General features: G+C 31.4%; 1 protein-coding gene across 7 annotated transcripts in view; it reads left to right on the forward strand.

Moving 5' to 3' along the window:
* Positions 1–3,863: 3,863 nt before the first annotated feature.
* The window catches only part of LOC143057174 (coiled-coil domain-containing protein 150-like), a 33,432-nt gene continuing 22,882 nt past the window's right edge, over positions 3,864–14,413 (forward strand). For 3 of the 7 annotated variants that reach the window (XM_076230425.1, XM_076230427.1, XM_076230428.1), the window contains exons 1-7: positions 3,864–4,113; positions 4,808–5,506; positions 9,938–10,123; positions 11,520–11,649; positions 12,073–12,209; positions 12,965–13,018; positions 14,088–14,195. In XM_076230425.1, coding sequence (XP_076086540.1) covers positions 4,982–5,506; positions 9,938–10,123; positions 11,520–11,649; positions 12,073–12,209; positions 12,965–13,018; positions 14,088–14,195 — 1,140 coding nt within the window. In that variant the 5' untranslated portion in view covers positions 3,864–4,113; positions 4,808–4,981. The remainder of the gene's footprint in view (positions 4,114–4,807; positions 5,507–9,937; positions 10,124–11,519; positions 11,650–12,072; positions 12,210–12,964; positions 13,019–14,087; positions 14,196–14,413) is intronic. The other 4 variants (XM_076230429.1, XM_076230430.1, XM_076230426.1 and 1 more) reach the window with 3 other exon arrangements.

Below are 14,413 nucleotides of genomic sequence, written 5' to 3' on the forward strand. Positions count from 1 at the left end.
TAACTTTTTAACCATTCATATTAGAGACCTAGGGTCTTTTGATTTGAGATCCTCAGTTTGTGACCTTGAAATTGAGGTCAAGGTCATAGGTAAATTTGACGTTCTAGATTATGACCTTTGCTTAAAATTCATATCTGTACATCATAAAGCCATATGAACTGACATTTTAGACTGATCTTTAATATTTTAATATCAAAATAGATATTTACTGGTGGAAAGACCTTCAATTGTTCTCTGAACAATTGGTTTTTAATTGTTATTGTTATGTTTATTTTTATGTGAATGGTTATGGTTCTATATGGCTATGTTTATGGTTATTGTTACGTTTGGTTTTGATTATGGTTATTGATAAATATATTGATATATGATAAAGGCTATTGTTATGGGTATTTGATATGGCTATGGATATGGTACAGTAATGGCTTTGGTTATGATTATTGCTTTGGTAATGATTATAGCTTTGGTTATGACTACGGTTAAGGATATATATATATATATATATATATAGATTGCTATGGCTATAGTAATTGCTTTGGCTATGACTATGACTAAGGCTATTGATATGGGTATTGCTTTTGATATTGTTATGGATATGGTTATGAATATTGCTTTGGTATGGGTATGGTGAGAGCTATGGCTAAGGTTGTTAATATAGTTATGGTTATTGATAGGGTTACGGTTATGGTTATGGTTATTGCTAGGGTTACGGTTATGGTTATGGTTTTGACTATTACCATGTCTTTGGTTATGGTTATGGATATGGCTTTGGTTATGGTCATAATGGGTATGGTTATCGCAATGGTTATGGTTATGGATATGGTCATAATGGGTATGGTTATCGCAATGGTTATGGTTATGGATATGGTCATAATGGGTATGGTTATCGCAATGGTTATGGTTATGGATATGGCTATTACCTTGGTTATTGATTCGATTTAGTTATGGATAAGAATATTAACAATCAATCATCGATACCACTGGAAGGTAAGCAACCAACAACCAATCACCAATCTAGTGTTGTCCTGAACATTATAATGTTTGCCACTGTACGTAAGCAAACAATTTAATTAATCATCATTACCAACTTGAAGATTAGACCCAACAATAAAACATAAATATAGTGTCGTCCTGACCGTACATGAAATATTTGACACTGGACGGTCTGCAACCAATCATCCACCAACATTGCCACTGAACGAATAACAACCAACAATTAATCATCAATCTATTGTCGTCCTGAACATGTTTGAAATTTTGACACAGGAAGGTAAGCAACCATGCAATCATCCATCATCATTATCATTTGAGATAAACAGCAAACAATCAATCACCATTACCATTGGGCAGTTAACAAACAACAATCAATTATGAATCTAATGTCGTCCCGACTATGTATGAACTATTTGTCACTGAACAATAAACAACAAACAATCATCATCCGAACTCCTGGGCGGTGAGCAAACAACAATCAATTACCATTCCTACTGGCCGGTAAGTAACCAACAACCAATCAACAATCTAGTGTCGTCCTGAACATACATGAAATATTTGCCACTGAACGGTAAGCAACCAACAATCAATCCTTATTCGCCACTTGACGATAAGCAACCAACAGTCCATCAACAATCTTATGTCGCTCTAAACATTCATGAACTATTTGTCACTGGACGGTTTGTATCCAATCACCAATGCCACTGGCCGGTCAGCAACCAACAATCAATCAACAACAGTGGCGTAGTTTACCTTCTATTTACCGAGTCAGGGGGTCTGGGGGACGCGCAGCCCCCTGAAGCTATAGAGGTTTTTATAATTTGAACAAGAAAAAATCGTTAAGAATAGTTGCTGTTCAATGTTATTTCATCATAATAATGTTAATTATATGCCTTACTATCTATACTCAAAGCTATAAAAAAAATAACAAAATACGTGAAGGTATCACATAAGACAACCAATGAAAAGTCGGTTTCCTGACTTGCTAGCAGTTACAGAAAGCAGGAACATATATATATATTGACATACTGTTCCCAGCAGAAAGCCAGCTCAAATGCTTAATGGCTCCCGATATATATTTCCAAGCCGTAGTACACTCTAATATAGTTGGCTGTATCTCACACGTCACATCACAAGAAATCACGAACTTGCTCGGTGGATAGAAGAAACCTGTACAAAATGTTCAATACAGAAAAAAAAAAACAATCGCAAAAATTATGTTTATTCGTAATAAGTTTTGTGATGATCATTTATTTGGTCGTAGGTCACGAATCGACGAATTATAGATAATCACCACATAATGACAGCTGGATTGAACAAACGAATTTCAGGATAAACTAGGAGAAAAAGATATGCTACATGTAAAGTGTAGCACGGCACATGTTTTAGTGGTGTATTCCTTCGAAGGTCTTGAAATTACATATTGAATGATTTTTAACTTTTTTTTTTCATTCACGATGAACATGACAACCGGCGAATAACTAACATTTACTTTATTCTTAAGTCTTCATTATAAATGAACAGTATTTGGTTGTTTTTTCTTATATATATAAACTGACATTATGTATTAACTAACAGACATATTTCTCTGGAATTAATGATTCCTTTAAATATTTTAAATTCATATTCCTTTAAATTTAAATTAATTTCAGGGCCGATTTTTCTGTTTTCTTAAAACCTCACCCAGGCCCTCATATACTCGAAATTATTCTGACACAAAATTAACTAATTGACCTAATTCAATGGTAAATTTAAGTGATTTGATCGGGTGACTCGTGAGTTGCATCCTCATCTTTCCTACTCACTGTGTTCGCTTGCAATGGGGTAGGACAAAATAAATCTGTTGTCGATTTCCTTTTACTCTGACAAACTTGAATTACAGAAAACTACCGTAAAGGCTATTTCCAAGTAGAGGAGGGAAAATTAATTCAAATGTTCCCATTTAAGTCTTGGATAATTCGTAAAGGGTATGAATCAATAACCGCGCCAACAAGACATAAAAAAATGCTACATTATTGTTTAGAAGCCAGTTTGCTGCAATAATCATTTAAAAGAAAATACAGTGAAGGAAAATATTATTTTTTACCGAGCCTCAACGTAAGCTACGCCCCTGATTACAATTTACTGCCGTCCTGAACATGCATGAACTATTTGTCACTGGCAATAAGCAATCTACAATCAATCATCATTGCCACTCGACGGTAAGCAACCCGGGCAACAATCAATCAAAAAACAAGTGTCGTCCTGAACACGCATGAACTATTTGTCAATGGACGATGAGCAATCACCTTTCCAACTCAAATGTAACCAAAAACAATCGATCACCATTGCCCGCACTGGGCGGTAAGCAACCAATGATCAAATAAAAATCAAGTGTTATCTTGAACATGCATGAACTGTTTGTCATTCGGACGGTAAGCAATCAACAATCAATCATCATTGTCACTGAACAGTAAGCAACCAACAATCAATCGTGATTGCCAATGAAATGTATTAAACCAACAAACAATCAAGCATCAATCTAGTGTTGTCCATAACATGCATGAAATATTTGTCACTGGACGGTAAGCAATCAACAATCAATCATCAATCTAGTGTTGTCCAGAACATGCATGAAATATTTGTCACTGGACGCCTTTTGCCACTGTAATTTTTGTAAAAAAAATAAGAGAGAAACCGTAAGAGTTAAGGATTCAAATGAACTGTATTTGAAGAAGTTACTGTGAGACGTGTGGTTAAAAAAATCCGTTTAAATAAAAAAAAGTCTATATTTTTTATTGAACGTAGACACACTTTTTTTGAAATTCCCGCTTTTTATACTTTTCTGTCCACTCTAGTTATATTTTCGGAACTTCTCGGAATGTTTACAAAAATGGCGTCCTCGAAACAAAATGTGATTTTGAACAATCATGAATAATTCAAAATTGTTTTGCAAAGGCAAACAGACTGAATCTTCTTTTAAAGTATTTAAAGTAACTATAAACATGCATGGTTGAAAATTGCATTATATAAAATTATAAATGCGTTTGCAGATGTTAACATTTGAAGAGAAATTACTTTTTTTTTTTATAATGTTTACTTTTGAAAATGTCATGCCATATGCTGCAATGTTATGAGTAACAGGTAATGGTTTCTCTTCTCTTAGATTTATAGAACCACAAAAATGTCATTGATACAGAAAAGTAAACACTTAAACCAATCTCCTATATTATATGTACGATCAGAGATTTAATATTGAAGTAGAATACCATTTCATGTCCAAACAAGCTTATAGAGAAATTTAAATTACCTTTTATATATTAAAATCCTCAAATGCATGCTATTTAGCTAAATTTTGTGATTATGGATATTGATACAAGTGTTAAATGCTGAGGTATGACCAACTTGATAATGTTTCAAAAGATTCAAAAGAAATATATTGAGCCCATTGAGTGAAATAATCTTTGTTTATTCACGGTTTTAGAGATGTAACATTAAAATACATATATAAAAATACATGATAGTGGTAAACAATTAGGGTTACAAGATTCCCATCAAACAGTTTGGTAATTTAATATTGAAAACCTTTATATTTGTCCACACAATGTCAGCATGATAAGTTATTTAAATAATTTATTTTGTTAACACTCAAGAAATATTTGACAGTTACAATTCTTTTATCAACATCAAACCAATATTAGTATACACATACTGTAAGCAGTTTGCTTAGGAAGGACTTATCTTGTTGACTTATCAAATTACGATCCGATTGTCGTCACTTAAACAAAGAATCAGTTTTGGAGTATCCAAGTGTTAAGATGTTGTTTATTCATTTCAGATCATAAAAACTGCCAAATCACCCCAAACTAGTGGAGATTAATATGAGATCAAATGGTTATATTTCATTTACAAGATTTGTACATGTACACAATGTACATAGGTGATGAGTATCTTAATTAAGTGAAATGATTCTGAAATAGAGTTCAACAGGATAGTACAGGAAATATTTTCAATGTCACGACAAGTTTTACCACCAGCGGGTCACCCCACGGGGACGGCACCCCAGCAAACTGCTGAGGTATTAGAAAATCGACTCACTGCCGCTGAGGATGAAACCAGTATTTTACTTGAACAATTAAATGGACTTGGATTTAGTAAAACTTCAGCAGATATTAATTCATCAAATATGAAAGTTCCTGTGTCCCCTTACAAGGTCAGGATGGCCAGTAATGATGTTCTGAAAGATAATTATGAAGCACTGGTGTCTAGGGTGTGTAAAATGGAAAGTACAGTGCAGACTATGAAGTTAAACTTGCTAAACATTCAGGGGGAAAATCATTTAAAAGGAAAGTCGAATGATGAATTTGAATATAGAATGAATGTGTTAAAACAAACTTACGAACAGACAATTTCAAAATACAAAAGAGAAATGGAGCAAATGAAGGAAGATTTATTACAGGAAAATGAGGAGAAAAATAAATTAAAAAGCAATATTAAAGATCTAAAGTCAGCTTTAGAAGATTCTTCAACGACAAGGGTAGGTCTAACAACCTTAGTCATGTTAGTAACAAGTAGTACTACATAGACATTGATATATATCATGAGTTACATTTTCATTATTACAACTTAAACTATTCATGTTGTCGGTCATGTCTGTCGAAAAATGAAGACACTGAACATTAAGAAACCAAATCATTTCAAAAGTGAAGCAAGACGAATATGAATTTGAAATTTACCAATAAAAGTTTAAAGTATACATTATATATTATACTTAACTTTCTTACTATCATGACTATAGTCTATATCTAACAGGCCACACAGTTTAATTGATTATTCATATTTACCGTAACAGTATCCAAAATTTTATTGTTTTCATAAATGAAATTGTCTATAGAACATGTTAAAAAGTAATAAAATAATTTTTTATAACTCAAATTAATTCTGAAATCAGTACAATGTAAAATTAAAGACTTGTGAAATTAGTTCTTACCTACAAAAAATACAGGTTTTCAAAATTTGGAGCTTAATTGAAACTAAATCATGTTTATTGTTATTGCAAATGCTTAAACAACATACTTAATTTAATGTATGCCTTTTTGTGCTACTTTGTTACATTTGTTGTTTATGTAGTGATATTAAGATGATAACACAATATTGACTGTTGTACAAAATGTACCCCTATTTTTGACATTTTTACTCTTTGAGTATGTTTGTTTTGTTCATGCATCGTTGACAATGTAATGGAATTTGATGCGACTGTCATACAAGTGAGAGGTTTAGCTAGCTATAAAACCAGGTTCAATCCACCATTTTCTACATTAGAAAATGCCTGTACCAAGTCAGGAATATGACAGTTGTTATCCATTCGTTTGATGTGTTTGGACTTTTGATTTTGCCTTTTGATTTTTGATTTTCCTTTTTGAATTTTCCTCGGAGTTCAGTATTTTTGTGTTTTTACTTTTTTTTTAACATGTACATGTACTACATGTACATGTATGTATATACATGTACTAAAACATACATTTTAGTAAGTAAATGGATTTTTTTATGACATATCACGATATACATGTACTAAATATAGTAGAACAGATTTTGTCCTTTCAGCTTCATGTGAATATTAACTTAATATTTGGGATAAGCTTTGCTAATCATCATTATACACTGTAGCATACATTTGTACTTCATTCACTTAAAATTAACACTAGAGAAAAATCAATACTACGATTTATCACATTCTGATCACGCTGCTGTGTAAACTGGAAATTAAAGTTGTCGTAAGACATCTGAAATGGTTTAGAGTGTTTCTTCAAAAAGCAATTTACAATGTTTGCTAAAAGTTAGTAAACTTCAACATACCACTCTACATTGTGCCTATGTTTTCATTTTCTTAAAATATCACATCTGATTTTAATGAAATTTTGCAGTAACTAACAGAGTCATTTATTTTCTTTTGATAATTTAATCCCTTTGTTTAGCTGTGAATTTATTCTTGTTTTACTTTGTAAGCCCTATGTTATTAAAAGTTTGAAATAAATGATAAAATAAATTGGCTGGATCAATAACACCTGAAGTTTCCTCTTAATAAAATATAATGTTGCTATACAATTTCATCAAGATTAGGAAAGGCACACTCATTAAATTCATTGCAATGTTGCAGTACTGAATTTCTTTTCTAAGACATGACATGCTTATGTGCATGTTAACAAGTAGTCTTAATTATATATATTTTGTATATAATAAGACAAGGCAGGGAAAGTAGCAAAAAGTGCATTCATCATTTCAAAAAACAGTGTTTTCCTGGCTCTAGTTAGTGACAAACAGAAATTTATGTTTCAAAATTGAATTTTAAATAAAGCTGAAACATCAGGTGAACTTTGACTATTGAAGGAAAGTTAATACATTGGAAGTGAGAGCAATACCGATTATTATATAAAAATATTATCTCCTTATTTTTGGGATATTTAAACAGAAAAAAATGGTGAGTATACATGTTTTTCGTTTTTCATAAATCAAATTGCAATTGGATAAAAATATAATTTTTCCAATTGTTACATTATTTCATAATTTGTATACTTTAAATGCAGTTTGTAAAAGAGAAGCAATGGCTGGTAGTGGTAAAAACACAATTGAAACAAATCAAAAGAATATGTTCTATGTGAATATAAATCACTAAAATGTTAAATAAAACAATGTTAATTGTCTTTCATATTTTTATCAGGAGATATATATATAAACTATATGGAATTCTCATAATCACAGGGGAGATAATTCTGTAAATACAATGTATAATCCAATTTACTTTCATTATCTCAACTTATCAATCATTTACTTTTGACTTATCATGTTCAATATCAAATTAGCATGCTTACTTTGGTAAGATTGTTCCCAGTTGGAACTTCTCTCCATGTTTTGATAAGATAGGTACATTTTTAGCTCACCTGGCCGAAAGGCCAAGTGAGCTTTTCTCATCACTTGGCATCCGTCGTCCGTCGTCGTCCTGCGTTAACTTTTACAAAAATCTTCTCCTCTGAAACTACTGGGCCAAATTTAACCAAACTTGGCCACAATCATCATTGGGGTATCTAGTTTAAAAAATGTGTCCGGTGACCCGGCCAACCAACCAAAATGGCCGCCATGGCTAAAAATAGAACATAGGGGTAAAATGCAGTTTTTGGCTTATAACTCAAAAACCAAAGCATTTAGAGCAAATCTGACATGGGTATTATTGTTCATCAGGTCAAGATCTATCTGCCCTGAAATTTTCGGATGAATCGTACATTTCATTGTTGGGTTGCTGCCCCTGAAATGGTAATTTTAAGGAAATTTTGCTGTTTTTGGTTATTAGCTTGAATATTATTATAGATAGAGATAAACTGTAAACAGCAATAATGTTCAGCAAAGTAAGATCTACAAATAAGTCAACATGACCAAAATGGTCAGTTGACCACTTTAGGAGTTATTGCCCTTTATAGTCAATTTTTAACCATTTTTCGTAAATCTTAGTAATCTTTTAGAAAAATCTTCTCCTCTGAAACTACTGGGCCAAATTTAACCAAACTTAGCCATAATCATCATTGGGGTATCTAGTTAAAAAAAATGTGTCCGGTAACTCGGCCAACAAACGAAGATGGCCGCCATGGCTAAAAATAGAACATGGGGGTAAAATGTAGTTTTTGGCTTATAACTCAAAAACCAAAGCATTAAGAGCAAATCTGACAGGAAGTAAAATTGTTGATCAGGTCACGATCTATCTGCCCTGGAATTTTCAGATGAATCGGATGATTGGTTGTTAGGTTGCTGCCCCTGAATTGGTAATTTTGAGGAAATTTTGCTGTTTTTTTGTTATTATCTTGAATATTATTATAGATGGAGATAAACTGTAAACAGCAATAATGTACAGCAAAGTAAGAACTAAAAATAAGTCAGTATGACCAAAATAGTCAATTGACCCCTAAGGAGTTATTGCCCTTCATAGTCAATTTTTAACAATTTTCTTAAAATTTGAAGATTTTCAATAACATTTTCCACAGAAAGTACTGTTATAGATAGAGATAATTGTAAGCAGCAAGAATGTTTAGTAAAGTAAGATCTACAAACACATCACCATCACCAAAACACAATTTTATCATGAATCCATCTGTGTCCATTGTTTAATATTCATATAGACCAAGGTGAGCGACACAGGCTCTTTAGAGCCTCTAGTTCTTTGAAAAAAAGATATTCATTGAAATGTGTAATTGCAAGATTCTCTAGTTCATTATTTTGATTGATAAAACAACCAGAATCTGGCAAACAAAAGAAAGAAAAGCCATTACATGCACAGATATGAAATGAACGCAATGACATTGCCAATGTAATATATCATTTACATGTATGACCATATTTACGCTTTGATTTGCACTACACTTGTTAGTTTGTCTTCTCACATAGTTCATTGGGTGACTGTGGTCAAAATGACATGTATGAATCACTATAGTCTAGATTATAAGTTTTTTAATCCCTAAATGGGGGGCTCGGATGAAATTTGAAACAAATAGGCAGGACAGGAGTTTTGAGTAAAAAAAAAAAGGCAGGATGAGACACTTGCAAAACAAAAAGTCAGGACGACAATTTAGGTAAAAAAAAATCAGGATAAAAAATTTAATGGTGAGGTTATCAGTAAGACATGGATCTACAAAAGAAATAAAAAAAAATCAATAGTATTCAATTGAGCAGGCAGAATATATTAGCATTAGAGCTAATTTATTTTGATTTAAGCATCATTAACTGTTACAATATTACATATATGAGTTATCTTTCTTGGATATATTTTGTTAAACCTATAGACAGGGGAGTAAGCTTTCTTGATTATGTTTTGTTTTAGGCAGAAGCAACTGTTACAATATTATATAGGAGTTATCTTTCTTGATTATATTTTGTTTAACCTATAGACATGGGAGTTATCTTTCTTGATTATATTTTGTTATAGGCAGAAGCGACTGTTACAGCAGATGAATTATCTTTAACCAAACAGAAAATGCAGAGGAGGATAAATGAATTAAAAGAGGAGTGTGACAGAGAAAAGAGCCTCAGGAAAAGTCTAGAGGAGTCACATAATACATTAATGGAACGAGTTAGAGACATGGAGACTCTAGTCGAGTCAGAAAGAAAGGAGGTGGGGAAAACTAGGTTTATTTTTAGAATAGAGAAAAAAATTTAATGCTGTACTTGAAACTAATAAGGCTGAGTTAAGCTATATTGTATGATAAAAAATACAATCACTGACTGACAAGGTAAAAATGTAATTGATTTCGGACAGGCAAATGTGCAATTCAGCATGTGGCAAGGTTAAACTAGTTTTATAAGATGGATACCTGTACAAATAGTTAGTTCTGTGTACATGTCATAGATTTATGATAATTTCCAGACCATACAATCCTACAGTGATTTTCATTGAATTATATGTATTTATCTACAGATTATGATACAAATTAAATGGGTGCACCATTGATAAGCTTTGAGCTCTATGCAGAATATGCATGCCACCTGTAATTTTGGTTGATATGTTTTTTAGATAGACATTTAACTTCAGATTATAATGAGAATTAAATGGGTGCACCATTGATAAGCTTGGTGGTCTTTGCAGCATACCATTAAATAATTTTCCATTGAATTATGGAATACCTCTCAAATAAGTTCTCTATTTAAGGGTGTGATAATTATATTATTAACAGTTTGGATTAAACCATAGATATGATGGCAATATTTTACGTCACAAATAAATCAATGGCCTGGTTCGTGGAATGGTTAAACCCTGCATTGCATATAGTATAGAATAAGAGACGGTTTCAAATAAACATTTCAAGTTTTCTTGAACTTTTAAAATTTTACTTGGTTGAGATTACTTAAAATTTTGAACAGGCTTAATTGTTTACAAATTGTTTTATTTTGTTTACAAATTGTTTTGTTTGTAGAGACAAAAAAAAATCTTTAATTGACTTTGCCTAAGAGTATTATAACTATTACCTGTTGATTTTATAAATTTTCAAGCGTTAGTCCAGACTCCTTGGCTAAATATCTAGATTTGTTCTAAGTTTGATGAAGATTTGGTTCATTGTTACTCAGATCTGTCATATATACCTATTAGTCCAGACTCCTTGGCTAAATATCTAGATTTGTTCTAAGTTTGATGAAGATTTGGTTCATTGTTACTCAGATCTGTCATATATACCTATACTCTCATATACTTATACCTTTCATCTGAATATCTCTGACTTTGAATTAAAAACTTTTATTGACTAGTAGATTTTTTACAATTGAATTTAATGTATGATTTGAAATCTGTTATGCTTAGAAAACCAACCAATATTTAAACATGTTTTTGGTAAAATTTGTTGTACATGATTTACAGGTATGTACAGTAAGATTTGATTTAATTTTTCAAAAAAATTTAAAAAGAAAAAAGTTTTTTGTAGGACAATCTAACTGGTTGGAAGTTGGCACTAAAATAAGAATAATTTATTGTCAGGTTACATTGATCAAACATTCAGTTTTGCTCTTGATTGTTTCAGGTTAAATCTTTATCCATGGACTGCCAAAGTTTACGTAACGATGCATTGAACGTAAGAGAGGAGCTAAAACTCACCCAGGCTCAAAGAGATTCTATAGAAAGAGATTATAATGAATCTTATGAAGAAATGGGTAATAGAAATTTTCATACTTGAAATAACCAAGCTTGCAATTGGCCTATACAAATTTTTTGAAATTTAAAGGTATAGATGGTTCATTTAAAATACAGGCCTTCATGTATATTGTGGATCTGTCATTGTACAGATTACTGATTTGTACAGACTTCAACAGAAAAAGTAGTTATTTAGTATTATATCCTGACAATCATACAGTCAGATTACAACTGAAAATATACATAAATGAAAATGCTGGGTGTTAAACTTAAAAAAGATAATAGGAAATAAATATAAAGACCAACAACACTAGATTCTTCTACAAAACAAAAGGCATATATGTGGTCTGAAAGTCTGTATAAACATGACCTTAGATAATTTGTAAAATTCATCAATTATAGTTCTTATATTAAACATAATATTACACACATTTATTTTTTAGAGAGAATGAAAAGAAATTTTGAGACAATGGATTCCGATCGACAAGTTTTAATGAAAGAACTGGATAGATTACGGAAACAGTATGATGACCTCATTAAACAACTAGAACAAACTCAAGTTATTGTAGACCAGCAGAAGGTAAGGAGGATTGTAGTACCGTAGAGAGGTAGTGGTTCAGTTGAGAATCATTCTTGGTGGTGATTCGTTCATTCATCCGTCCTGCCCACTTCAGGTCAATGTTTTTGATTGAGGTAGTTTTTGATGAAGTTGAAGTTCAATCAACTTGAAACTTAGTACACATATTCCCTATAATACGGTCTTTCTAATTTTAATGCTAAGTAAGTGTTTTTACTCCATTTTCATGGTCCACTGAACAAAGAAAATGATATTGCAGATTGGGTATCTGTGTACTAGGGACACATTCTTGTTCATACTGTAATTTAAGAAATATTGCGTGCATTTATAATTATAGTCACAAATTATTTGCATGAATAAAACCTCATGATAGTTTCTGAATTTACAGTAGTTATTGGAAGTTATTTACTATGAAACATCTCCATATTTTAAATAGATGTTATATGGTAGGGTTGTAAAATGTATTATCACTTGAAATTACACACAATCTCCCTGATTCACTGTGATTGACTCAACATCAAAAGGAGTTATTAATAACTAAACCACTATATGTGTACTCTATATTTCCTGCTGTAAGTTGAAAAAAAAATGAAATGGCATGAATCGAAATGAACCATGAATTTCTGATCAGATGTATTGACTTTTTTAATTTGAAATATTTAAAAGTTATTGGGAAATACAGACTGTATATGCCAACATATTTGTATTACGTATTTGTTTTTAAAAAGAAAGAGGTTTTGACTCTTACATTTTAACAGGAAATGTTGTTGATTGACAAAGTCACATTAGCAAATCAGAATAATGAATTGAAGGTAGGAGTGGTTATTAGGGAAATGGTGCATGTTCATTAGTTTGTGCTTTTAACATTTGAATGCTTCTAAAACAGGATTGAAAAATTTAGAAGGTTGATAGCATGCATAATAAATATACAATATTAGGTCAATACCAGGAATATATAAACTTTTTTGTATGAGGCTGAGAAACTGGGGAAAGGCGAGGTTTTACCGAGCCCTTCCCCAGTTTTGCGCCGAGTACTAAAAAGAAAGTTATATTTTTATGACATTCACCTAATATTGTATTTATACTGCAACTAAAATTAATACATTGATAGCTTTTTCAATTATAACACAAATGTCAAACTTATTTTCATCCCTTAATGGACCCCTGATTGTGAAGAAAGCGTTCCATGATGAAATTGACATTATACAAAAGATAGCTATGTTACTATATTTAGGAAATAAACACTGCTAGTTGCAGTATAAATTTATTTCATTAACCATAAACAAAAATAGATACAAACAGATCAGTTATTAAATTACTGTGGATTCATAAATATTCATTGGATACTAATTTTTGTGTGTACAGGGAAACCATGACATTAAATGTTCAACCAAGGACACATTTTCGAAAGGATTGAATGCAGACTTTGCTAAAACCAGGAATTTAAATGTTCAACAAAAATTTTCTAAAGGAGGTAAAGGAGGAATGTATGCAGACTTTGCTAAATCCACAAAATTAAATATTCACAAATTTGAAGGTTTTCCTAAATCCACCAAAAATTGGTACCCATGAAAATAAATGAATCCACAGTGATAAAAAAATAAGGAGATGTGGTATGATTGCCAATGAGACAACTATCCTCCAAGAGACTAACTGACACACATTTAATGAACGATTTGTTGTTAAGTTTTTGTTATATTGCATGTACAACTGACCATTAACTATTCATTTTGGCATGAAGTCAACTAACTGGTTCATGGGTTTTATGTGATAAAATCAAATTTAATATTAATGTATGATTTTATAAAATGTGTGATAGTAATATAATTGTCTACCTAACATTGTATGTACATGTATGTGGTTTAACATTTTTTTTACCAGACAACTAACAAAGACTTAAAGGAACAGAATGAACATCTAACCAAGCTTACGACGTGTGTTCAGAGTGAAACAGAACACATTAAATCTTTACATAAAAAAGAATTAGAGGTATGCAATAGTCTATGTAGTAATTTTATTTTTAATCCTTTTTTAAAGAACACCCCAAATGATGCTGATCCAAAATAAAACCACCATAAAACTGTGATCCTTCATGAATTTCAAGAAAATGTGCAGACTAGATGATAAAAAAACATGATTATAGACTATTTTTATATGACCGCAAAAATTGAACATTTTTTGGTCGTACATGTATATTGGTATATATG

The sequence above is a fragment of the Mytilus galloprovincialis genome, chromosome 13 (genome assembly GCF_965363235.1).
Source record: "Mytilus galloprovincialis chromosome 13, xbMytGall1.hap1.1, whole genome shotgun sequence".
Lineage (NCBI taxonomy): Eukaryota > Metazoa > Mollusca > Bivalvia > Mytilida > Mytilidae > Mytilus > Mytilus galloprovincialis.